The sequence below is a fragment of the Thalassophryne amazonica genome, chromosome 14 (assembly GCF_902500255.1).
Source record: "Thalassophryne amazonica chromosome 14, fThaAma1.1, whole genome shotgun sequence".
Lineage (NCBI taxonomy): Eukaryota > Metazoa > Chordata > Actinopteri > Batrachoidiformes > Batrachoididae > Thalassophryne > Thalassophryne amazonica.
Window position 1 is genome coordinate 61,903,840 of NC_047116.1, and position 25,363 is coordinate 61,929,202.

Sequence of the window (25,363 nt, forward strand, 5' to 3'; positions counted from 1 at the left end):
AGTCAACTCCCCCGAGTCACACTAACTGCCAGAACGCTCGTAGCCCGTGCTACGTTTATTAATTAATCAAAAACCCAGACAGAGCTTTAATTCATTTGAAAGCTTGACTCTTAGTCTTGTCCATCCAAATTGGATGTCCCAAAAACCAGTTTTATTTGTTATTATCTATCGTCCACCTGGTCGTTACTGTGAGTTTCTCTGTGAATTTTCGGACCTTTTGTCTGACTTAGTGCTTAGCTCAGATAAGATAATTATAGTGGGCAATTTTAACATCCACACAGATGCTGAGAATGACAGCCTCAACACTGCATTTAATCTATTATTAGACTCAATTGGCTTTGCTCAAAATGTAAATGAGTCCACCCACCACTTTAATCATATCTTAGATCTTGTTCTGACTTATGGAAATTGAAGACTTAACAGTATTCCCTGAAAACTCCCTTCTGTCTGATCATTTCTTAATAACATTTACATTTACTCTGATGGACTACCCAGCAGTGGGGAATAAGTTTCATTACACTAGAAGTCTTTCAGAAAGCGCTGTAACTAGGTTTAAGGATATGATTCCTTCTTTATGTTCTCTAATGCCATATACCAACACAGTGCAGAGTAGCTACCTAAACTCTGTAAGTGAGATAGAGTATCTCGTCAATAGTTTTACATCCTCATTGAAGACAACTTTGGATGCTGTAGCTCCTCTGAAAAAGAGAGCTTTAAATCAGAAGTGCCTGACTCCGTGGTATAACTCACAAACTCGCAGATTAAAGCAGATAATCCGTAAATTGGAGAGGAAATGGCGTCTCACTAATTTAGAAGATCTTCACTTAGCCTGGAAAAAGAGTCTGTTGCTCTATAAAAAAGCCCCCCGTAAAGCTAGAACATCTTACTACTCATCACTAATTGAAGAAAATAAGAACAACCCCAGGTTTCTTTTCAGCACTGTAGCCAGGCTGACAAAGAGTCAGAGCTCTATTGAGCCGAGTATTCCTTTAACTTTAACTAGTAATGACTTCATGACTTTCTTTGCTAATAAAATTTTAACTATTAGAGAAAAAATTACTCATACCCATCCCAAAGACATATCGTTATCTGTGGCTGCTTTCAGTGATGCCGGTATTTGGTTAGACTCTTTCTCTCAGATTGTTCTGTCTGAGTTATTTTCATTAGTTACTTCATCCAAACCATCAACATGTCTATTAGACCCCATTCCTACCAGGCTGCTCAAGAAAGCCCTACCATTATGTAATGCTTCGATCTTAAATATGATCAATCTATCTTTATTAGTTGGCTATGTACCACAGGCTTTTAAGGTGGCAGTAACTAAACCATTACTTAAAAAGCCATCACTTGACCCAGCTATCTTAGCTAATTATAGGCCAATCTCCAACCTTCCTTTTCTCTCAAAAATTCTTGAAAGGGTAGTTGTAAAACAGCTAACTGATCATCTGCACAGGAATGGTCTATTTGAAGAGTTTCAGTCAGGTTTTAGAATTCATCATAGTACAGAAACAGCATTAGTGAAGGTTACAAATGATCTTCTTATGGCCTCGGACAGTGGACTCATCTCTGTGCTTGTTCTGTTAGACCTCAGTGCTGCTTTTGATACTGTTGACCATAAAATTTTATTACAGAGATTAGAGCATGCCATAGGTATTAAAGGCACTGCGCTGCGGTGGTTTGAATCATATTTATCTAATAGATTACAATTTTTTCATGTAAATGGGGAATCTTCTTCACAGACTAAGGTTAATTATGGAGTTCCACAAGGTTCTGTGCTAGGACCAATTTTATTCACTTTATACATGCTTCCCTTAGGCAGTATTATTAGACGGCATTGCTTAAATTTTCATTGTTACGCAGATGATACCCAGCTTTATCTATCCATGAAGCCAGAGGACACACACCAATTAGCTAAACTGCAGGACTGTCTTGCAGGCATAAAGACATGGATGACGTCTAATTTTCTGCTTTTAAACTCAGATAAAACTGAAGTTATTGTACTTGGCCCCACAAATCTTAGAAACATGGTGTCTAACCAGATCCTTACTCTGGATGGCATTACCCTGACCTCTAGTAATACTGTGAGAAATCTTGGAGTCATTTTTGATCAGGATACGTCATTCAAAGCGCATATTAAACAAATATGTAGGACTGCTTTTTTGCATTTACGCAATATCTCTAAAATTAGAAAGGTCTTGTCTCAGAGTGATGCTGAAAAACTAATTCATGCATTTATTTCCTCTAGGCTGGACTATTGTAATTCATTATTATCAGGTTGTCCTAAAAGTTCCCTGAAAAGCCTTCAGTTAATTCAAAATGCTGCAGCTAGAGTACTAACGGGGACTAGAAGGAGAGAGCATATCTCACCCATATTGGCCTCTCTTCATTGGCTTCCTGTTAATTCTAGAATAGAATTAAAATTCTTCTTCTTACTTATAAGGTTTTGAATAATCAGGTCCCATCTTATCTTAGGGACCTCATAGTACCATATCACCCCAATAGAGCGCTTCGCTCTCAGACTGCAGGCTTACTTGTAGTTCCTAGGGTTTGTAAGAGTAGAATGGGAGGCAGAGCCTTCAGCTTTCAGGCTCCTCTCCTGTTGAACCAGCTCCCAATTCAGATCAGGGAGACAGACACCCTCTCTACTTTTAAGATTAGGCTTAAAACTTTCCTTTTTGTTAAAGCTTATAGATAAGGCTGGATCAGGTGAACCTGAACCATCCCTTAGTTATGCTGCGATAGACTTAGACTGCTGGGGGGTTCCCATGATGCACTGAGTGTTTCTTTCTCTTTTTGCTCTGTATGCACCACTCTGCATTTAATCATTAGTGACTGATCTCTGCTCCCCTCCACAGCATGTCTTTATCCTGGTTCTCTCCTTCAGCCCCAACCAGTCCCAGCAGAAGACTGCCCCTCCCTGAGCCTGGTTCTGCTGGAGGTTTCTTCCTGTTAAAAGGGAGTTTTTCCTTCCCACTGTCGCCAAGTGCTTGCTCACAGGGGGTCGTTTTGACCGTTGGGGTTTTTACGTAATTATTGTATGGCCTTGCCTTACAATATAAAGCGCCTTGGGGCAACTGTTTGTTGTGATTTGGCGCTATATAAATAAAATTGATTGATTGATTGATGTTCAGGTGTTTCAGCAGGTGATTTCATTGACAACCAGGTGTTTATGTTCAAGGGAGAAGCTCATCAGCAACCCACCTGCCGAGGTGATTGGTTGCAAGGAAAACATGCAGTGTCTCGGCCCTCGTTGCCCACCCCTGGCTTAGGCCATTCTAACAATTACAAGCCTTTGCAAAGTTTTACAAAGCTGAAGAAACAGAAAACAGGAAATCAAACAACATAATAATATAAAGAAGATGAGAAGTCGATGCAGGCGTCAGCACCACAGGCAGGGGTCATCCAGTATTCTTCACACCATCAGGGGGCCTGAGGAATACTGGATGTCCCTGTCGAAGGGACAGGGGGCCTGTCCCTGTGACAGGGTCACCCCCGAATGCAGACTGCAGCACCTGCTTCAGCGCTTATATCTCACGATCAGTACGGACCCTTGTGGTTTGTATCTATCAATCCTACAATTTCACCCAACGAGTAGTCATTTGGTTTGATATCCCAATTTGTTTACCAGCAGAACTCTAATCATACCAATTCTTCCAAAATATTTCCATGATGTCCAATTTTGATGAGCTGCCAGAACTATTATATACTTAGTAGGTAACCACTAAATTGACTAATTTCCCAATCAAAGCCTACTTTATAACAATCTAACTCCCAGGACCATTGCCCAGTGGGGAAACAACTTTGAGACAGGCATTCAAAAATAAAATGTCTTGTCTGTCAAAAATGTCCTCTTTGGAAATAGAGTGCATTTCAGACTCAAGCATCAGTGTTATATGAATAATAATTTTTTGTTTGAAAGAGGTAATCACCATCTATGATGCCACAAAAGGATGTGCACCTTATTTGCTCAAATGTCTTTAATATTTAAAACTTTAAAACTGTCCTCTCCAGAAATGCTTATAGTCCATTACTATTTAAGAATGCAGAAACACAATAGCAATTGTATACTCTGAGTACATACTTACCACCAAATGTTTTTAGCAGATAGTATATATGGGCAGACTGCACTAATCTTAATCTGTATAATTTACACAACAATTAGTAAATTAGTCTTAGTAAAAACGTCTTCTCTGCAAAGTATAGCAGATCATATCTGTGAGCTCATATATGCAAACATCTGATAGGTCTGTAACTTTGGGCATTTAAGTACCCCAGGCAGCAGTTAGATATGGATGAATAACTTGACTAAAGTAACCACTTTGATTTTTTTGGTACCAGTGACACAAACTTGTGTACCCTGACTGTGAAACAGCCCATATACGAAACTTGAATGGAAAGAGACTGTGCTTAATAAACCACATGATTGCAGCCCATCAACAAATTTATGCCTCATGATGTTTTCACACAAGTTTTTTTCCCCATTAACATTCTGATGCTGATGTTGATATTAAAATAGAATCTACATTTTACACATTTCATTTTGTGCTGCCAACATCTGAATTTCCTGCGTATCTTATTTGTTAAGGGAATGATTTACGTGTATAGCAGGAAAAGGCACTGCTGCATTCTGTTATGTCAACTAGAACATTGTTTATTATTCTTTAGTCTTTACTTTGGTAAAGTGTCTTTCAAATGACTGATGTTTCATGAATTGAGCATTATTCTATCAAAAACGTAGTGGATATTATTAAATATACTTAAAAGTCTTTTGTAAGGAGGTCTGAATGTGCCGTCGCTTGTGGGTGGAACTATTTCTCTTTGTGCAGACAAGCTCATTGTTTGGAAGAATGTCCTCTGACTATTGTATTTCCAGGAGTGAAATGCAGCTGTGTGGGGAACAGTCAGAGCGCTCAATGAGATGTGATGTAAAGATTTGTGGAAAAAACTGCAGAATCTACAGGGGTTTCGACTTGTGTCGATTATTGGGTCATGACTAAGAACTGAGCATCACTGGAGACAGGAGTGACTGTATGTGCACGTCTGTGTGAAAACATGGTTCAAAAGTCAAGGAAGCATGTGTCTTCCGTGGTTGCTCCAAAAGTAACACTGGCGTGGCCGCTGTGCCGGTCCGCACTGAATTCTGACTGCCAACATTGTTTTGAATGGTACACATGGAAAAAACAAGTTGTGCAAATAAAAATTCAATAATGCAGGTTCATTTTTCAGTCCAAAGTTCAATTGATTTTGCAACAGACTTGAGGGAGCCTTTCAAAGTGGTTTCACAATCCAGACGTCTGACTTTTTAGAATGATGGTGTGTGCAGTCGTCAAGGATTGTTCACTTTTTTAAAAGTTTACTTCCTGTGCTTAGCAGAACAAAGCCTCAGAATAATGGAAACAGTCAGTGAGTCCACAATACGCCTGTAATCAACTCTGTAAAACTACTTCATACTCTGCTCTGAAATTTTGGTTTCTGACAGATGCAGGTAATGACCAATGGACCTCCTTTTGTAAACCATGTTGGCACTTTTGACATGCACAATGAAAAGAGTAAAGACAGAGAGGCCAATGAAGTTACTTATGAAGCCTTGTTGTTAATCACAGGGTCCTGGTGGCCACTGAAGGTCTTTGTTGCTTATATAGTAAGTTCCTTCAGCTTCTCCCATTTTTCCCCGCAGCAGATTCCAGATGACATTTTGACTTGGCACAAATTTTACCCCAGATGCCCTTTCTAATACAACTACACATTACATGTAAAATGGGCAGGGGTGGTCCCGGAATCTTTTGCTCTAGAAACAAGCACACCAACCGCTGGGCCGCCACATCGCTTGTATATACAGTCTAATTTTGATTTCCTCTACAGGGGTCACCAAACCTGCTCCTAGAGACTACCTGCCATGCATGTTTTCTAACTCATCCTTCACCACCAACTGCAAACTAATTAATTAAATCAGGTGTGCTTAAGCAATTAAAAGCTTGGAAACATCAAACATCACCAGTCAGCTGTGGCTGAAGCAGGTATACATGGAAAACCTGTAGGACAGGTGATCACCGGTGTCGCAGACCAAATGCCCCCCAAGTACTTTTAGTCCATTAAAAATGGAGCCACTCACAACACCCAATTTGGAGGCAACTAGCTTGAAATTAAGGTCAATTGTCTGCACATTAAGCTTAAATTCTTAATTTGTTTTCAACTCCAATAGACCCAAGATAAAGTTTGTCAATGTGAAAACATTTATATTTGGCGCTAATTGTCAGCATTTCTGGGCAGTACATACTCGGACTGTCCTGAAGTTGACTGCGTCATCAAGTCCATCGACCACAGCAGAGTCCAGGCTCAGGTAGTTGTACTTGCTGAAGTCGCGGCTCAACTTCAGCTTCTCTGTGACACACAAACCATGGTGAAGTCACATTTAATTGAGAACAATTTAAGCCTTATTTATTTTAAATATCAGGGTGAGTGGGAGCAAGAGAACACAGTCATGCATAGACACACCCACAGCTGAGAGCTGCCTGATAAAAACCACAATCTTGTAATGATAATAATCCTCTTCCCTGGAGAACCTTTTTAAAATAAAGTACACTTCAGCACATGCTTCAAAAGATTAAAATAAGCAAGACCTCTGCTGTTGTAATTTCCCCCCAAACTTTGTACTAATGTCCTCCAGGCATGATTTCTATCCAAAGCTTTCACTCAATTGTGACCACTACTCAGAGATCAAATGGCCCTCATAAAAACTCCTTCTCTGGCATCAAAGAAATCTTTCACTAGTGCCTGTGTCAGATTTCATCAGTGTTTGCTTCAACTGCAGCTGACTCAAATCCTGTTGTTTGCACTTTAGAGACTATAACAACTATACCATTATCCTGTGTTCAGGACAAAACAATGCCTTAAATCCACTGAAAAGCAAGTAGACAGAACAGGTTTCATAACATGTCTTTGTTCTGGACAATGTTTGTTGAGTAGGATGACTGTATTCATCTATTTACATGTTCCACACAGAAAAAAAAAAGTTCCTGGAAATTATGTTATTCTAATATATGCTACCTTTCACGAAATAACATTTCTGCTGGTTACCTAGCTTTTGCTTTCCAACTTTGCTGGCAACTTTTTGAAAGGTGGTGTTTGGTGGGAGATCAGGATTGAAACAAACAATGCAAACTGAAAATTACAATGTCTAGTGCACATCAAAGCAGTGATAAGTAAATGCACTAATTTAGACGAGCACTCGATTTACAATGTTGCCAATGTGGTTTGCATTATTACTGAAAAATGTTTATTTTCCAAGAAAAACATCATTTGCCAACAGGCTTAAAAGAGATGTTGCACACCTTTTCAACAATTCAATATACATCACCAAGTGCCTTTCCATGTGTGATACAATGTAATCGGAAAGTATTCACAGTGCTTCACTTTTTCCATATTTTGTTATGTTACAGGCTTATTCCAAAATGGAGTAAATTAAGTTTGTACTCACAAAACCTGTAATAACATGAAAAAAAAGTTTGTTTTTTAAATTTCTGCAAATGCATTAAAAATAAAAACTAAGAAAACGCACATACGTAAGCATTCACATCCTTTGCTCAATACTTTGTTGATGCACCTTTGGCAGCAATTACAGCCTCAGGTTTTCGTGAATATGATGCCACAAGCTTGGCACAACTATTTTGGGCACTTTGGCCCATTGGCAGCACCTCTCAAGCTCCATCAGGTTGGATTGGGGAGCATCGGTACACAGCCATTTCCAGATCTCTCTAGATATGCTCAATGGGATTCAGGTCTGAGCTCTGGCTGGGCCACTCAAGAACATTCATGGAGTTGTCCCGAAGCCAATCCTCTGATATCTTGGCTCTGTGCTTAAAGCACCTTGACATTTTCAAGCATTTAACCCCCTGCCGCACAATTTATTGTGCCAATGCAACCAGCTGTGTTCAGCTGGATGCTGTGCTTTGTGCTGCTGGATGCTGCATTATGTAAAATAATTATGTCATAGCAGATTAATCATTTGCTCTCAGAATTTGGCTGATGAAACCACCTCTATTCGCTCTGGAATGTCAGAGGAATTTTATACAGCTGCAGATGTTCTTGTGCGTTTCATGATGTGGAGAACGCATTTGGAATCATTTCAAAGGTAACCATTTGTAATATTTATATTTATATTGTAATGGCTCGGTAAAACAGTTGCATTTTCATTTCTTCGTATGAGTATCTGTAAAATTATAATTATAGATTTAACATCGTCATAAATCGTTCAGATGAGCTGCGCTGTGGCGCGATGTGCTGATGCAATGACTCGCAGTGACACAGTGTTTTTGAATCATTTGCGCAATGTTCACATGTAGTTCAAAAAATTCATGCCAGAGATTTTCAACATTTCAAAATTTTCTTTGCGCAGTTGCATGTAGCCGCACACAGTTTCCAAACATGACACCTGCACTCACACTAAAGAGTTCAATCTTTGTCTCATCAGACCATAGATTTTTGTTTCTCATGGTCAGAGTCCTTTAGATGCCTTTTGGCAAACCCCAAATGGGCTGCCATGTGCCTTTTACTAAGGCGTGGCTTCTGTCTGGCCACTCTGCCATACAGACCTGATTGGTGTGTGGACTGCTGCAGAGATGGTTTTCCTTCTGGAAGGTTCTCCTCTCTCCACAGAGGAATGCTGGAGCTTGGACAGAGAGACCATCGGGTTCTTGGTCGCCTCCCTGACCAATGCCCTTCTCTGACTATCGCTCCATTTAGACAGGGACATTGGGACCTTCAAAGCATCAGAAATGTTTCTGTACTCTTCCCCAGCTTTGTGCCCTGAGAAAATCCTGTCTCGGAGGTCTACAGACAATTCCTTTGACTTCATGCTTGGTTTCAGCTCTGACATGCCCTGTCAACTGTGGGTTATATGAAATATACACATTACAAGGGTGTGCGCCCTTCCAAATCATGTGCAGGCATGTGAGAAGCAAATAAAGAAAAATGTTTAAAATGGCCAGGGGGCCCCGGCCAGAAGCTGAAGGGTTTTAGCCATGCTAATGCACCCCAAAACCATTTTCTACAGTGAATTAGTTAAAAATCTGGCTTATAATTAAATCTGACTGCAACAAATAAAAATGTTAAAAGGACAGTGAGAAAAAAAACCTATTTAACTGTGGATCATACATAGGACACTACCATACTGCAACTCTAACCAGATGGGCTATCGTAATTCTCATGTGATTTTAATAAGAGAATGGTTGCCTTGTTGTACATGGTATAAAATGCATGTAGTCATGCACAGGATTCCATTTTAAAGTTCCAAAAATATATGAACAGATATGTGGGAAAAATTTATGAAGTTCCATGAAAATACTTTTCATACAATTTAACCAATTTTCAATATTCAAGATTATCAACAGTTCCACATTGCAAGTTATGGTACTTGTACGGTATATAATAGATCAGTATCATCCCAGGTTAATTTTTTTACATTGTCATTATGGGGCATTGTGTGTGTAGAAGTTTGAGAGAAAAAAGAATTTCATCCATTTTGGAATAAGGCTTCTAACATAACAAATGTGGAAAAAGTGAAGCACTGAATACTTTCCAAATGCACAGTATGTAATGGAAGTTGAAGTAATTTCAGGTGTAAATATTTTTATACAAGATGGCAGTTTCTACAAGGACATATCTGACCTTGGCTTGACCTTGACCAAAGAAAATTAAAATGAAATCCCAAAAACATGTTTAACTGTACCAGATTAAAAATCCCTTTTATACAGTTTTGTGATTAAGACTGATTATTGAACTCAACATCAAAATGTTACATACAGCATCATGCAATATGATGCTTTAATACAAAAAAAAAAAAAAAAATTGTTTCAGTGAGCAAACAACTCTTTGTGCATGACTCACTGAGTGTGTCCTTTGAGGCTCCAGACAAAAGCTGATAAAAGATGTGGAAGTTCCTCTCTCCTCTTGGCTGTTTCACAACACGTGACTTCTCCAGAAGATCTAAAATGATACAAAACAGAAAGGAAACAATGATGGATCTACAAACAACTGACAACAGACCATGCACGGAAAATGTCACTGGTGATTCAGGGTGGGTTCCTCAAGTATAAAATAAATGTGTGACCAGTCATTATGTGATAGTTGGCAAGCATCAATCTGTGTTTAGATCAACTATTAGGTCTTTCTTTTTCTAATTTCAGCTCTTGCTGTTACGCCAAAAGAATAATTTAATTCCAGATTGAAGTTTTGATGCATTACAGAAGGTTATGTTATAGAACCTCATCAGCATTCTAATGTACCATGTTAATGTCACAGTCTCTAATGCAAATATGGGTATGTTCCACTTCTGTAAATCTGGCAATTCCTAGAAAACTCTGGTCTCTGTATCAAAGAGTAACATTAAGGAAAATATAAACTTTGAAATTTAACCAGGTTAGTCCCACTGAAATCAAGATCTCCTTTACAAGGGAGACCTGGATAATTATAAAGTTTCCAATTCACCTAATCTGATCTTCTTGCTGTGAGGCAACAGTGCTAACCACTAAGCCATCAAGATGCTTTTAATTAATCTATTTGAAATAATTATTAAACATGAGGAATCTTAAAAAAATTACCAGTAAGAGTCTGCTTATACCTTAAAATTCATCTCACTGGAATAAATTTTAAAGATTTTGCCAACAGTTTCATTTGAGGAGAGTGGAATTTCTGCCTGCAGCCCCAAAGAGGGGTACTGCCCCACATTGTGGCAACCACAGACTTAACAAACAAAGGTGTCATGGCTCCAGTCTTATTAAAGGACTTCACGTTAGAGTGCATTTTACCAATGGCAGTCATCACTCCTGTTATTTTAGCTTTGTTGTCCTTAAAATGTTAATTTCTTCAAGAACACCGTTAAGGACAAATCACTCAAGTTTAATCTGCTGCCAAACATCTGCAATTCTTACATGCCATTAATCACCCATCAAGTCAGGATTCATGCCTCCATTACTTAATTCTCATAGTTTACAGACATTCATCAGTTTACTGCCGCTTATCCAGGTCATGGTGCCAGCAGACAAAACAGCTCATCTCAACTTCGCCTATCCTCAGACAGGCCCTCTAAATCTTCCTCGGGGGGGGGGGGGGGGGGGGGGGGGGGATCCCAAGGCCTTCTCAAGACAGTTGGGAGATGTAATCCCTCCATATCCTGGTTAGGGGTTACAGTTAGCCCTAACCCCTAATCCTGGGGTCTCCTCCCAGTTGTCCATGCCTGGAAGACCTCTCTATGTAGATGACCAAGTGAGATCTCAACAGATGCCTGAATCACCTCAGCTGGCTCCTTTTGAAGCTGCTGTACTCTGAGTCCCTTCCAGATATTCAAACTTCTCACTCTGTCTTCAAGTGTAAACAAGACACCCTATGAAGGAACTTCATTTTCATGGCTTGTATCAGTGATCTTGCTCCTTCGATTACTATCCAAGTTTCATGACCACATTTGAGAGCAGAAGCAAAAATAAAAAGCCTCCACTTCAGTGTCAAGTCTTTCTTCACCATGACAGCCTGATATAGCATCCATAGCATCTCAGACTCAGCAACCACACAGTTACTGATCTCAAGCTTTTGGGCACTTTCCCTAGCAAGAAAATCTTAGGTGGAGTCCCCCTTGGGTTGCATTTAATCAGGTTTTGAATAATTACTATTATATTATATTATCACTGAGTGATCATTTGAAACTGTCTTTAGACAGTGTGGGCCAGAATTCCTACAATGATATTTTTTGTTTAAATATTTGTTTATTTGTATATTGTATAAATTGTACAAGTGTCATTGCATAAATGACACTTGTAACTTGAAAATTGACTAGGTTTGTTAATGAAACAGAAACTAAGATTTTTTTTTAAATGCTGAACGAATGTTTTGTCATTTTCTATGCTCCATAAGTCATAATCGGCCATGAAAGCCGAAAGGGAATATGGAAGTGCACTCTGTCTGCAATTAAGCCTGATCGCACTGAACTAATGAAGGACACCAAAGACAAAACGAAACAAGAAATCTGGACTTACAATGACTTTCAGAGACATCATTTAACCATCATCTAGCTTCATTTCTGTAGTTGGTACTTCATCTGAATTTTCAAACTGTTGAAAGATGTGAACAAATCCTGACGACAACCTCAATTCGTCCGTATTCAATTTTGCTTTCTGTCTTGACAGTTCCTCATCGTTTGCGTAGTTCCCGTAGTGTCAGCATTCCATTTGATCGATCGATCTTTCTCTCTCTCCCTCTGTCCCCCCGTCTCTCTCTCATCACAACAATGCTGCGAGTCAGTGCTCTCCACAGACTCGCTGCAGAAATGATCATACGCTGGCACTTTGCTTTGATTTTGTTAAAGTGTCAAGGTTGCTGTTCGCTTTGTTTTTCTTTTGTTAGTTTTGGTTTCATTTCGATCTTTTATGTGCTCTGCACTCGCAGGCTTTTCGGTGATAGGACTCATTCATCCACTTTTTCTCGATGCTTTGTGACTTTGGGACATTTTTTCCTTCATTCAGCTAACGCTGTGTGCCGTGTGACCAGGCCTTAACTCAAGCACTTGGAGTCACTCTTCCCTAACCCAAAGGGGACAATCCACCCTTTTCGACAGAAGACCATGACCTCAGATTTGGAGGTGCTGATCCTTATCTCACTCGCTTTGCACTCTGCCTCAACCCTTGGGTGTTGGACACACACACACACACACAAACGCACACACGCCAACAAAGCCAGTAATTTACATTTGTTTCTGTTTCCTATGAAGAATATAGGTTTCACTATATTTTGAAGGCTCTACACATTTTGCATGACCAGTATGCAATATATGCAGATGCCGCATCCCCCACATTATGCAACAGACTGGGTCTTGGCTCTCAACCAGGCAGGCAGCTGCCTCAAAGTGTCTGCAAGTAACTGTTCAATTTACACAGTTATTCCAGTGGTACCCAAGATAGAACCAGAGAGATCTACTGTAGTATCAAAGGCATCCAGTCACTGCCTTAGCTCAATGGATAGTGTGCAACTCACAGCCATACAGTAATTCTGAAAGGACCAGGCCACTCAAGACATGGACCTTTGTTTTCCTGCAAAGGTATTGAAATCACCATATACGTCTGTCCAGAGAAATCATGACTTCATAAGCTCCTTCCAGACATCTATCATTCTCAGAGTCTAAGGTCCCAGAGACATGAATATTATTGCCAAGAAGGAGACAAAAGTTTCTATGTTCCACAACTGCCCTGTGGGACATTCTGAAAATTGGCAGAATCCCCATAAGTTGCTGGACAAATACTATTGTGAATATGTGGCAACCACTGGCCATCAATTACATGGAGCTGTGGAACAGCCAACATCAAAAGTAAAACATCTGTGACTGAAGAAGCTCTTTTACCTTGCCAAATTTTGGACCAAGGTTTCCTGAACAGCATTTCAGCCTGACTTTTGTTTGTACCGGGGGGAGGTAGGAATGCTGCTTGGCACAGAACAACTCAGGGAAAGCTCAATTAAACTCTAGTCCAATTGAACATGGTCAAAATCTTTAGGATTTTGGTGAGACTCCTGCACAGCAGCATCCAATTCCCAAGCCAAACAACAACAACAACAAAAAAAAAGACATTGAGAGCTGAGGATAGAGTGTACTAAGTCAGTTCTGACTTGTGCAGAGCTTGCCATGGGGAAATCCTCAGTCAAGCACAGATAGGGTCAAGGTGTCACAGTCCAGAGAGCTCCAGAAAGTGAGAAAAAAAATGCACAAAAACACCCCCTTTTCTACTTTTTTTTAACAATAGCCCGATTTCATAGCCTTAAGAGTGTGCATATCATGAATGCTTGGTCTTGTTGGATTTGTAAGAATCTACAGAATCTACTGGTACCTTGTTTCCCATGTAACAATAAGAAATATACTCAAAACCTGGATTAATCTTTTTAGTCACATAGCACTACAATTATTCTGAACACTACTGTACATCCTCCATTTCACAGTGATTAAAACACTGCATCTCCATTTGACTCATGTCACTATTCTGTCCATGAAACTTTTAACAAGAAAATAGGACTGAGCTGAGGATCAGCACAAAAGAGCTTCAGAAGAAGAATCTCAGTTTAACCCTCTGGAGTTGCCTGACGTGTCTCTACGTCAAAGTCACATGACCAAATTAAGTGGGCGTAACATCCAATCCACCACAGTCCGAGTCACCGTTGGAATGTGTGTTGAAAGTGCGAACTTCAAACTATATACCAGTTTTTAAATTCTGTTGAGGGGCCTAGTATAACTTGAATTATGATCAATTTTTTTTTACACCATGCTTTCTCCTGAATATTATGATCATTTCTTAGAAACACACAGCAAATGGGGCTTCTACTTCGTTCTCTGCTCTGTCAGTGCAGTAGTTGCAGAGGAAAAAAAAAAAGACTTTCCCTTTATCAATGGTAGAAAAATGCATGACCTAAACCAATCAAAATCACCAACCCTTGTGGGTTGGTTGCTGAGGAGATTCTGGCCAAAACAAAAAGCCACCAAAAGTCGACTAAAGTGCAACAATAACAGGAGTGACAATCCTCCTGTGGGTCAGGTTTGTGTCCCCTCTGTCTTGTTTCGGACAGGAATTGTTTTTGGATTGGCACAAATAATTTGTGTGGCATCTTAATGTTTTGTAAATAGTTGTACAAAAAAAAACACCTGAAGCATTTGCTCCATTTTAATGTAAATAGCTGTATATAACTTTGTTGTTTGCTACATTTGTACATGTTTTTGAAATTCACAATTTATATTTGCATTCTAAGTTACAAAAATGGTTTTTAAACATGTTTGTTGTTTTCACGGTAAAAAAAAACAAAACACAAAAAAAACAAAACACAAAAAAACAAAAAACAAACAAAAAAAAAACACCAAACTTTTCTATTTGGATTTTATGTTTTTATGTCAATTTAGGTCCACTGTATTAATGCAGTATTTCAGAATGAAGAAAAACTAAGTCACACGAGTGAGGTTGTGCTGAAAAAGAAAAATACACCAAACAAGGCAAAATAAACAGTTTAAGGTAAATTATAAAGGTAAAACCAAAAGTAGTCAAATATGGCCAATTATACCCTGGGCCCCAGAGGGTTATAAATGACATATTTCAAAGCAAGCCAAATTTAGTGATGCACCATATAACAACATACAAGTATGTTTAAGGTTAACATTTTCATTTACAATATATTTACAAAAACTGTCAATTTGATGTCAAAATGATTTAGTCCAAACTCACAGATGCTGATGACCCCACCCAGAGGATCTCCTTTGAAGTCAAACTCGATGTCCATGTACTTTCCCTGCGAATCACAGTACAACTATTAGAGCTCAACTCTAAAAGCACATAAATTGCTTAATCAGCAAAGGCATTACATCTTTCAATTTCTACATCCATGTATGTCATACGTACCTGGCTAACATACTGAGCAAAATATTTAGGCTCATATGAGACTATTCAGTCCTTTATGAATACAGGGAAGCTAATAATTATGCAACATTTCATATAATACAAGCAAAAAAACAAAAACAAAAAACAAAACATGTATGGGGTCAGAAAAAACATTTCATATTTCATGAAGCCTCATTTTGGCATCCCTACTGATGACAGAGTGCAGACTGATTGTGTGAGGCCTGTGTTCGGAAATCTGATTCAGATTAATCAAAGATGGTCTTGATCAAATTTTTTTTTAGAAACTGTGAGGCACATCCATGTGGACACCATTCGAGAAATTCAGGTGGTTTATGGGCTTTAAAGACATTAAGGGATGTTACTGTCCCTTTAAGGACGGCCCACAGCCGCTGTGGGGCGCGCCGCGCTCCAGCTGCCATTGACAGGCTGAGCGACCATTTCATTTCTAAACGGATCGCTCTGTGGACATGGGACATGTCCAGCTCTCCACAATTTCTCTGATACTCACTCGACTGGTAAGCACTGAAAGGCATGTCACAGCTTGTCCTTCTGGCACTCCGAAACGGAGGTGTTCTTTGTCTCGCTTGATGTCGTGACGCGCGAAGCGTCCGCTCCTCTTTCCATGACAAAAACTCCTCATTAAAAGTGGAATGTGCCGTTCATTTCCAAACTGGACGCTGTGTTTTATCCGGGACGTCGTCTGGACTAGCACAGGAATTGTGAAAAGACGTGGACATCAGCACTTTTTCGGCAAATTGAGACAGACGTGTGGAGGAATTCCGCGCGTCACGGGTGCCGCGATGCGCAAAGCAACGCCGTGAAGAAGCGTCACAGAACAAGTTCTGGCATGTCCAGGCTCGTCCACAATTTCTTGGATAATCACTCGACTGAAAAACCACCGACAGCTGTCTGAACGCCATCTCAAAGCCGTCCTGTGAGACCAAAACGGAGGTGGTTTTGTGTCGGTCCAGCAGCAAATCCATCGTGACGCGCGAAGTGTCCGCTTGGCTTTCCATGACAAAATCTCTTGTTAAAAGTGAAATCTGCAGGACAATAGTTGATGTCCAGCTCTTGTGATAACCAGAGAAATTGCACACGATGGTCACGGATCCACAGAGCGATCCATTTAGAAATGAAATGGTCGCTCAGCCTGTCGATGGCAGCTGTAGCGCGGCGCGCCCCACAGCTTCTGTGGGTCGTCCTTAAAGGGACAGTAACATCCCTTAATGTCTTTGAAGCCCATAAAATTTTCACCAAAAACCACCTGAATTTCTCGAATGGTGTCCACATGGATGTGCCTCACAGTTTCTAAAAAAAATTTGATCAAGCAAAACGGCAGTCTCTCAGCAATTTCCCTGACAATGAAAATCCGCCGAGAGGGCTGGACCACTCCTCACTCAAAGCCTGCTCACAGGCGAATGACGCAACCGACAGGCGTGAAAAAAATTCACGCATGCGCATGAAGGTTCAAGGTTGGCTCACGCAAGCACACGTGATTCAAATCCATATGTTTTTTTTTTAAATAAGGTCGGATACTTTTCTAATAGATCTCGTACATCTCCATCTCTTTCAGTACATCTGTCACAAGCATAAAACTCAAATTAAAGTGGACTCACACCAAAAACAAGTCACTCAGGAAAGTCCAAGCATGGGCATCAGTTAATTTCAGGACTGGAAAAGAAGGCATTTTGGTTTTAACAATCAGTGATGTTTGAGTAGTTCTCAGTAAATAAAGCCTCAATAAGCAGTCATCCAGTCAAATAATCATCAGCGGCATATCAGGTACTTACAAATCTAGATGAGTTGTCATTCCTCACAGTTTTGGCATTTCCAAAAGCTGACAAAGAAAAAAAAATGTAAATGTTAAATATTACCACATATTAACTACATGTTCACAAACCTTGTGTAACTTTTTAGATGCTCAACACTGTGCCTTCATCTAGCTCGTTGTCAATCATGCAAGAGTTACATTTCAAAGCCATATGTACTCATGAAGCCCCATAATTCTCCATGGCTTAAGCAAAGCAGGGTAGTTTTCCAGGCTTAGCAAGGACTGATGTCACACAAGTCCAAGTGCTTCAATATGTGGCCATGTTTATAAATAAACAATAACAATGTTCAACAGCAGCATCAAGTGCGTCCCTGTGTGGGGACATGCATCACAAGTACATGTGGACATGCAGTCATACTTTTCATGAAAGGGGAGGGGTACTAGATAGCGCTCCGACTGGGGACTCCATTGTTCTCCTGGGGGATTTCAACGCCCACGTGGGCGGCGACAGTGAGACCTGGAGGGTGGTGATCAGGAAGCACGGCCTCCCCGATCTGAACCCGAGCGGTGTTCAGTTGTTGGACTTCTGTGTAAGTCACAGTTTGTCCATCACGAACACCATGTTCGAGCACAAGGGTGTCCATAAGTGCACGTGGCACCAGGACACCCTGAGCTGGAGGTCAATGATCGACTTTGTAGTTGTATCATCTGACCTTCGGCTACGTGTCTTGGACACTCGTGAAGAGAGGGGCAGAGCTGTCGACTGATCACCACCTGGTGGTGAGTTGGATCCGCTGGGAGGGTAGGAAGCCGGTCAGACCTGGCAGGCTCAAACGTATCGTGAGGGTCTGCTGGGAACGACTGGCGGAACCCTCTGTCAGCGAGGTCTTCAACTCCCACCTCCGGGAGAGCATCTCCCAGATCCCGGGGGAGGTTGGAGACATGGAGTCCGAATGGACCATGTTCTCCACCTCCATTGTCGATGCGTCTGCTCGTAGCTGTGGTTGCAAGGTCTCTGGTGCCTGTCGCGGCGGCAATCCCCGAACCCGGTGGTGGACACCGGAAGTAAGGGATGCCGTCAAGCTGAAGAAGGAGTCCTACTTATCTTTGTTGGTAGGTGGGACCCCATAGGCAGCTGACAGGTACCGGCAGGCCAAGCGTGCCGCAGCCCGTGCGGTTGCAGAGGCAAAAACTCGGGTCTGGGAGGAGTTCGGGGAGGCTATGGAGGAGGACTATCGGTCGGCCTCGAAGAGATTCTGGCAAACCGTCCGATGCCTCAGGAGGCGGAAGCAGCTCTCCACCAGCACTGTTTACGGTGCAGGTGGGGAGCTGTTGACCCTGACTGGGGATGTTGTCGGGCGGCAGAAGGAATACTTCGAGGATCTCCTCAATCCCATCGTCACGTCTTCCGAAGAGGAAGCAGAGACTGGGGACTCGGAGGCGGACTCATCCATTACCCAGGCCGAAGTCACTGAGATGGTTAGAAAGCTCCTCGGTGGCAAGGCTCCTGGGGTGGATGAAATCCGTCCTGAGTACCTTAAGTACTTTGTATGCAAGTTGTCCCTCCAGTTACATATAAGCACATAACACAAACAGTTAATGCATCATCACCCACAGATTGCAGGCATAACTGATAAGTGATTACGTCACTGTTGATTTTGTTAAGGGAAGGGCCTTAACATAATTAACACTTTTGTTAATTTTGCCATACCGAAATTAATTTCAGTATGGCCCTCATGCATACTAAACAAGTACAGTAAATACACGTGTGGAACCTTCAAATTCAAATCAAATTAATTTGTATTGCGCTATTCACAACAGGGTCGCCTCAAGGCGCTTCACACAATTCAAAAACAGAACGAAATGAATGAAAAGATCAAAAGACAAAACCTTTTTTCATATGTGAACTTACTTTGTACCACCACGTTTACCCTGGGCAACTTTAGCAAAGGAACACATGTTATTTCAGCCCATGTTCACAGCCGCTGCTGTTTAGGAACACTATGGTTCCTCACTTAATAAATATGGTGATGGACAAAGACAAATGAATCAGATGAAAGCTATATGTCTGCATTGTTAATCTGTGGTGGGGTATAGAGCTGCTTGTAGGCCGAACATCACCACGAAGTGAACAAACAATTCAGACCGGTGTCGCTGACCGAACGGTCCCCCCTGAGCATCACCAGCGATTCACTGATTATCACCTCGTTTCTGCTTGAAGCTGCACCCCAGTTATCTATCTCAGCGACAGATATGTGAAGCTTTTGTACAACAATCATTTCCACATAAATTCAGCTTTATTTCATAATAGAAGACGGGGGAAGTGATCAGTGTGCCACAGCTCTGACACAGACCTGCTGCTGCGCCTACGTCATTTCAGAGCGCCAGTAACGACTCACCGATTACCGCCTTGTTTTCTGCTTAAAACTGACTTTAGAATGATTTAAGAGGTTTTAGCTTGTCATATGATGGTTAATAATCACATTATTCCCTCCGTCCGTCTCAGATGAGCTGCTGTGGCCCCAAATGATGCATGTGCAGTGAAGGCAGGGCGGCCCAGTTTTTAGGGGGGACAGTTCAGTCTGCGACACCGGACCACAGCAATTACAAACAACTTAGGTGTTTTGATAGCAATGGATATGCAACCATACTGTGTTGTTCAGAACATATCCTGATAGTAAATGAGCTCAGCTATAAAGCTGCTGCTGCTAATAACAACAACTTTATGAAGTACTTTGGTGACACCAAAAATGTGCACAAATAATGACAAACAATGATGAAATGTTGATATTTAAAAAAATCCTGAACAATAAAAGTCAATAAGTGTGCAGGTGAAGGATAAACAACAGCTGTCTGAAGCATGCGTGCTATTTCAGCTCTTAGCCACTGCCTTATTACTGCTATGTCATCAGAAGAATGGGAGCACAAATCAACTGTAAACACGGTGGAGGTCAAGCTGTTTTCAGACTTTTTTTTCCCTAGTGTGAGCTTTTTTTTTTTTTTTTTTTTAAGTTCAGTCTGAAGGTGTTTTTGAAGAAGCTGTGGAGGACACAGCCTTGTGGTTTTGAGCCTTATTTAGATGACAATGAGGGAGAAGAAACCTTGGAGCAAAACCTTCAGTCAGACAGCAATAACGATATTGGAAGAGTTCAGGACACAGAATGGTGATTATAAAATAAATAAATAAATAATGCAGGCATTTTCAGCATGCAGGTAGAGATGATAAACTTTTTGCCAGCTCTTTGATCATAATCAACTGATAAAAAAAAACTTTTATTATGTGTGACATCTGGAAAAAAGTGATGAGAAAGTGTGGATTTTTTTTTTTATGAGAAACAGGTACATATATTTCAAATCTGAAAAATGAACGAGGGACTGAAAATATCAGCTTTTTAAAAAATATTGTTTCCTTCTTGAATACAGTTAGTGTACTGTACGTTAGTAGCATAACACATTATTATTAAATATTATGAGCAAAGCATCGCAAAGCTCACTCATGGTACAGGGCGTCCTAAACAGGAAGTGCCAAAATTCAAATCCACAGAAAATGTTCAAATATCAAACACTTCCTGGATTCACAGACGAGATCCCATGGAATCTCACAGGAACTCAGTGGCAAGCTCACACTCAAACAGAAGTGCCGAATCCTCAGTCACAGTGAAACAGGAAATGTTGAACACTTCCTGGCATGGGTGGAGCTAGAGTTGACGCCGGGGTTTCACTGGACTCCCCTGAAATCTGATTGGACACAAGTGATTGACATGTCACAGCACCACGCGCCTGGTTGAAAGAGCTGCATTTTCAAATCAGTCACATTGACTGCTAGGTTCCTCCTGTCCAGTAGTTTGTGCTGTGTACCACAAAAAGTTCTAATCCACCTTAGTAGAAGAAGAAAAATGTTTGCTTCAAATTTGAACTGAACACGCCATTTGAACTATGGACTTCTAATCACACCAAACTTACAATGGTGAGTAAATGACTGTATTTTATGTCAGAAATGAGGTCCAGGTTGTTAAAAGCAGCATTTCTCCTTTAATTCAGGTTGTCTTATGTATATATGTTTAAACTAACAGACAACAGCTGATTCACGCTTTGTTGGCTTATTAGTGCAGCAGATAAACAATCCTTCAAATGGTGATACAAGCATCAAATTCAGCACAAATACAGCTGGAGCAAAATTAATGGAGCAGTTTTAACTTTTGACCCCTGTACAAACTAAAACTGACCTTTGTCACCATTCTTGCTGCTTTTACCTCATAACCCCATAAACATTCAGTCACAGACTGTCCAAACTATACCTTTTTTTAATCTTTATGATCAGGCAAATAATGTGGTGTAGTTTTCTATATGATTGGAGCATCTTTTAATTATGACCCCTGTGTAATTCTTCAATTGACCCCTACCTGGCTGCCTATTGAAAATTCAAGTGGCCAATCAGTTTTTTTTTTCTTTTTTTTTTTTTAAAGAGTTCATGTCTATGGATTATTTGTGCCGAATGTGATGCTTGTATCACCATTTACAGGATTCCACTCTAAATATTCTCTTATCTGCTGCACTCTTGCTTGCCTCTACTGGTGGTTGGCTCTCACTGCGGTATTGTCTCACTTCCTGTTCCGGAGCACAGCGGTGTTTTTCTGTATCTGTTAGCTGTTTAATCTGCGCAGTTAGATTGATCTAGTTATCTAGATTACGATTTGTTTCCCAGTGTAATCTTTACGTGCCTTAACTAAAGTACTCCTTCTGCTGAATCACCTCTAAATTATTTACACATTATTCACTTTGCGTGTTTTTAGGAATCCGCTAGCTTAGCGTAGCTACTAGCTCTTAGCCGATTTAGCATGGCGGCTTCTCCTGTCTCTCCCGCACTTTTCTGCTCTGGGTGTGAAATGTTTAGTTATTCCTCTGCCTCCTTTAGCAGTAACGGTACTTGTAATAAGTGTAGCTTATTCGTAGCTTTGGAGGCCAGGCTGGGCGAATTGGAGACTCGGCTCCGCACCGTGGAAAATTCTACAGCTAGCCAGGCCCCTGTAGTCGGTGCGGACCAAGGTAGCTTAGCCGCCGTTAGTTACCCCCTGGCAGATCCTGAGCAGCCGGGAAAGCAGGCTGACTGGGTGACTGTGAGGAGGAAGCGTAGCCCTAAACAGAAGCCCGGTGTACACCACCAACCCGTTCACATCTCTAACCGTTTTTCCCCACTCGACGACACACCCGCCGAGGATCAAACTCTGGTTATTGGCGACTCTGTTTTGCGAAATGTGAAGTTAGCGACACCAGCAACCATAGTCAATTGTCTTCCGGGGGCCAGAGCAGGCGACATTGAAGGAAATTTGAAACTGCTGGCTAAGGCTAAGCGTAAATTTGGTAAGATTGTAATTCACGTCGGCAGTAATGACACCCGGTTACGCCAATCGGAGGTCACTAAAATTAACATTAAATCGGTGTGTAACTTTGCAAAAACAATGTCGGACTCTGTAGTTTTCTGTGGGCCCCTCCCCAATCGGACCGGGAGTGACATGTTTAGCCGCATGTTCTCCTTGAATTGCTGGCTGTCTGAGTGGTGTCCAAAAAATGAGGTGGGCTTCATAGATAATTGGCAAAGCTTCTGGGGAAAACCTGGTCTTGTTAGGAGAGACGGCATCCATCCCACTTTGGATGGAGCAGCTCTCATTTCTAGAAATCTGGCCAATTTTCTTAAATCCTCCAAACCGTGACTATCCAGGGTTGGGACCAGGAAGCAGAGTTGTAGTCTTACACACCTCTCTGCAGCTTCTCTCCCCCTGCCATCCCCTCATTACCCCATCCCCGTAGAGACGGTGCCTGCTCCCAGACTACCAATAACCAGCAAAAATCTATTTAAGCATAAAAATTCAAAAAGAAAAAATAATATAGCACCTTCAACTGCACCACAGACTAAAACAGTTAAATGTGGTCTATTAAACATTAGGTCTCTCTCTTCTAAGTCTCTGTTGGTAAATGATATAATAATTGATCAACATATTGATTTATTCTGCCTTACAGAAACCTGGTTACAGCAGGATGAATATGTTAGTTTAAATGAGTCAACACCCCCGAGTCACACTAACTGTCAGAATGCTCGTAGCATGGGCCGGGGCGGAGGATTAGCAGCAATCTTCCATTCCAGATTATTAATTAATCAAAAACCCAGACAGAGCTTTAATTCATTTGAAAGCTTGACTCTTAGTCTTGTCCATCCAAATTGGAAGTCCCAAAAACCAGTTTTATTTGTTATTATCTATCGTCCACCTGGTCGTTACTGTGAGTTTCTCTGTGAATTTTCAGACCTTTTGTCTGACTTAGTGCTTAGCTCAGATAAGATAATTATAGTGGGCGATTTTAACATCCACACAGATGCTGAGAATGACAGCCTCAACACTGCATTTAATCTATTATTAGACTCAATTGGCTTTGCTCAAAAAGTAAATGAGTCCACCCACCACTTTAATCATATCTTAGATCTTGTTCTGACTTATGGTATGGAAATAGAAGACTTAACAGTATTCCCTGAAAACTCCCTTCTGTCTGATCATTTCTTAATAACATTTACATTTACTCTGATGGACTACCCAGCAGTGGGGAATAAGTTTCATTACACTAGAAGTCTTTCAGAAAGCGCTGTAACTAGGTTTAAGGATATGATTCCTTCTTTATGTTCTCTAATGCCATATACTAACACAGTGCAGAGTAGCTACCTAAACTCTGTAAGTGAGATAGAGTATCTCGTCAATAGTTTTACATCCTCATTGAAGACAACTTTGGATGCTGTAGCTCCTCTAAAAAAGAGAGCTTTAAATCAGAAGTGCCTGACTCCGTGGTAAAACTCACAAACTCGTAGCTTAAAGCAGATAACCCGTAAGTTGGAGAGGAAATGGCGTCTCACTAATTTAGAAGATCTTCACTTAGCCTGGAAAAAGAGTCTGTTGCTCTATAAAAAAGCCCTCCGTAAAGCTAGGACATCTTTCTACTCATCACTAATTGAAGAAAATAAGAACAACCCCAGGTTTCTTTTCAGCACTGTAGCCAGGCTGACAAAGAGTCAGAGCTCTATTGAGCTGAGTATTCCATTAACTTTAACTAGTAATGACTTCATGACTTTCTTTGCTAACAAAATTTTAACTATTAGAGAAAAAATTACTCATAACCATCCCAAAGACGTATCGTTATCTTTGGCTGCTTTCAGTGATGCCGGTATTTGGTTAGACTCTTTCTCTCCGATTGTTCTGTCTGAGTTATTTTCATTAGTTACTTCATCCAAACCATCAACATGTTTATTAGACCCCATTCCTACCAGGCTGCTCAAGGAAGCCCTACCATTATTTAATGCTTCGATCTTAAATATGATCAATCTATCTGTTAGTTGGCTATGTACCACAGGCTTTTAAGGTGGCAGTAATTAAACCATTACTTAAAAAGCCATCACTTGACCCAGCTATCTTAGCTAATTATAGGCCAATCTCCAACCTTCCTTTTCTCTCAAAAATTCTTGAAAGGGTAGTTGTAAAACAGCTAACTGATCATCTGCAGAGGAATGGTCTATTTGAAGAGTTTCAGTCAGGTTTTAGAATTCATCATAGTACAGAAACAGCATTAGTGAAGGTTACAAATGATCTTCTTATGGCCTCGGACAGTGGACTCATCTCTGTGCTTGTTCTGTTAGACCTCAGTGCTGCTTTTGATACTGTTGACCATAAAATTTTATTACAGAGATTAGAGCATGCCGTAGGTATTAAAGGCACTGCGCTGCGGTGGTTTGAATCATATTTGTCTAATAGATTACAATTTGTTCATGTAAATGGGGAATCTTCTTCACAGACTAAAGTTAATTATGGAGTTCCACAAGGTTCTGTGCTAGGACCAATTTTATTCACTTTATACATGCTTCCCTTAGGCAGTATTATTAGACGGTATTGCTTAAATTTTCATTGTTACGCAGATGATACCCAGCTTTATCTATCCATGAAGCCAGAGGACACACACCAATTAGCTAAACTGCAGGATTGTCTTACAGACATAAAGACATGGATGACCTCTAATTTCCTGCTTTTAAACTCAGATAAAACTGAAGTTATTGTACTTGGCCCCACAAATCTTAGAAACATGGTGTCTAACCAGATCCTTACTCTGGATGGCATTACCCTGACCTCTAGTAATACTGTGA

At 40.8% G+C, this 25,363-nt stretch overlaps 1 protein-coding gene across 4 annotated transcripts in view; it reads right to left on the bottom strand.

The window, feature by feature from the left end:
• Positions 1 to 25,363, bottom strand: part of myo1b (myosin IB) — a 216,759-nt gene that overhangs the window by 79,277 nt on the left and 112,119 nt on the right. For all 4 annotated transcript variants that reach the window (XM_034186761.1, XM_034186763.1, XM_034186762.1 and 1 more), the window contains 4 exons: positions 17,207 to 17,253; positions 15,243 to 15,306; positions 9,886 to 9,984; positions 6,278 to 6,381 (listed from right to left, as the gene is read on the bottom strand). In XM_034186761.1, the coding sequence (XP_034042652.1) occupies positions 6,278 to 6,381; positions 9,886 to 9,984; positions 15,243 to 15,306; positions 17,207 to 17,253 (314 nt within the window). The remainder of the gene's footprint in view (positions 1 to 6,277; positions 6,382 to 9,885; positions 9,985 to 15,242; positions 15,307 to 17,206; positions 17,254 to 25,363) is intronic.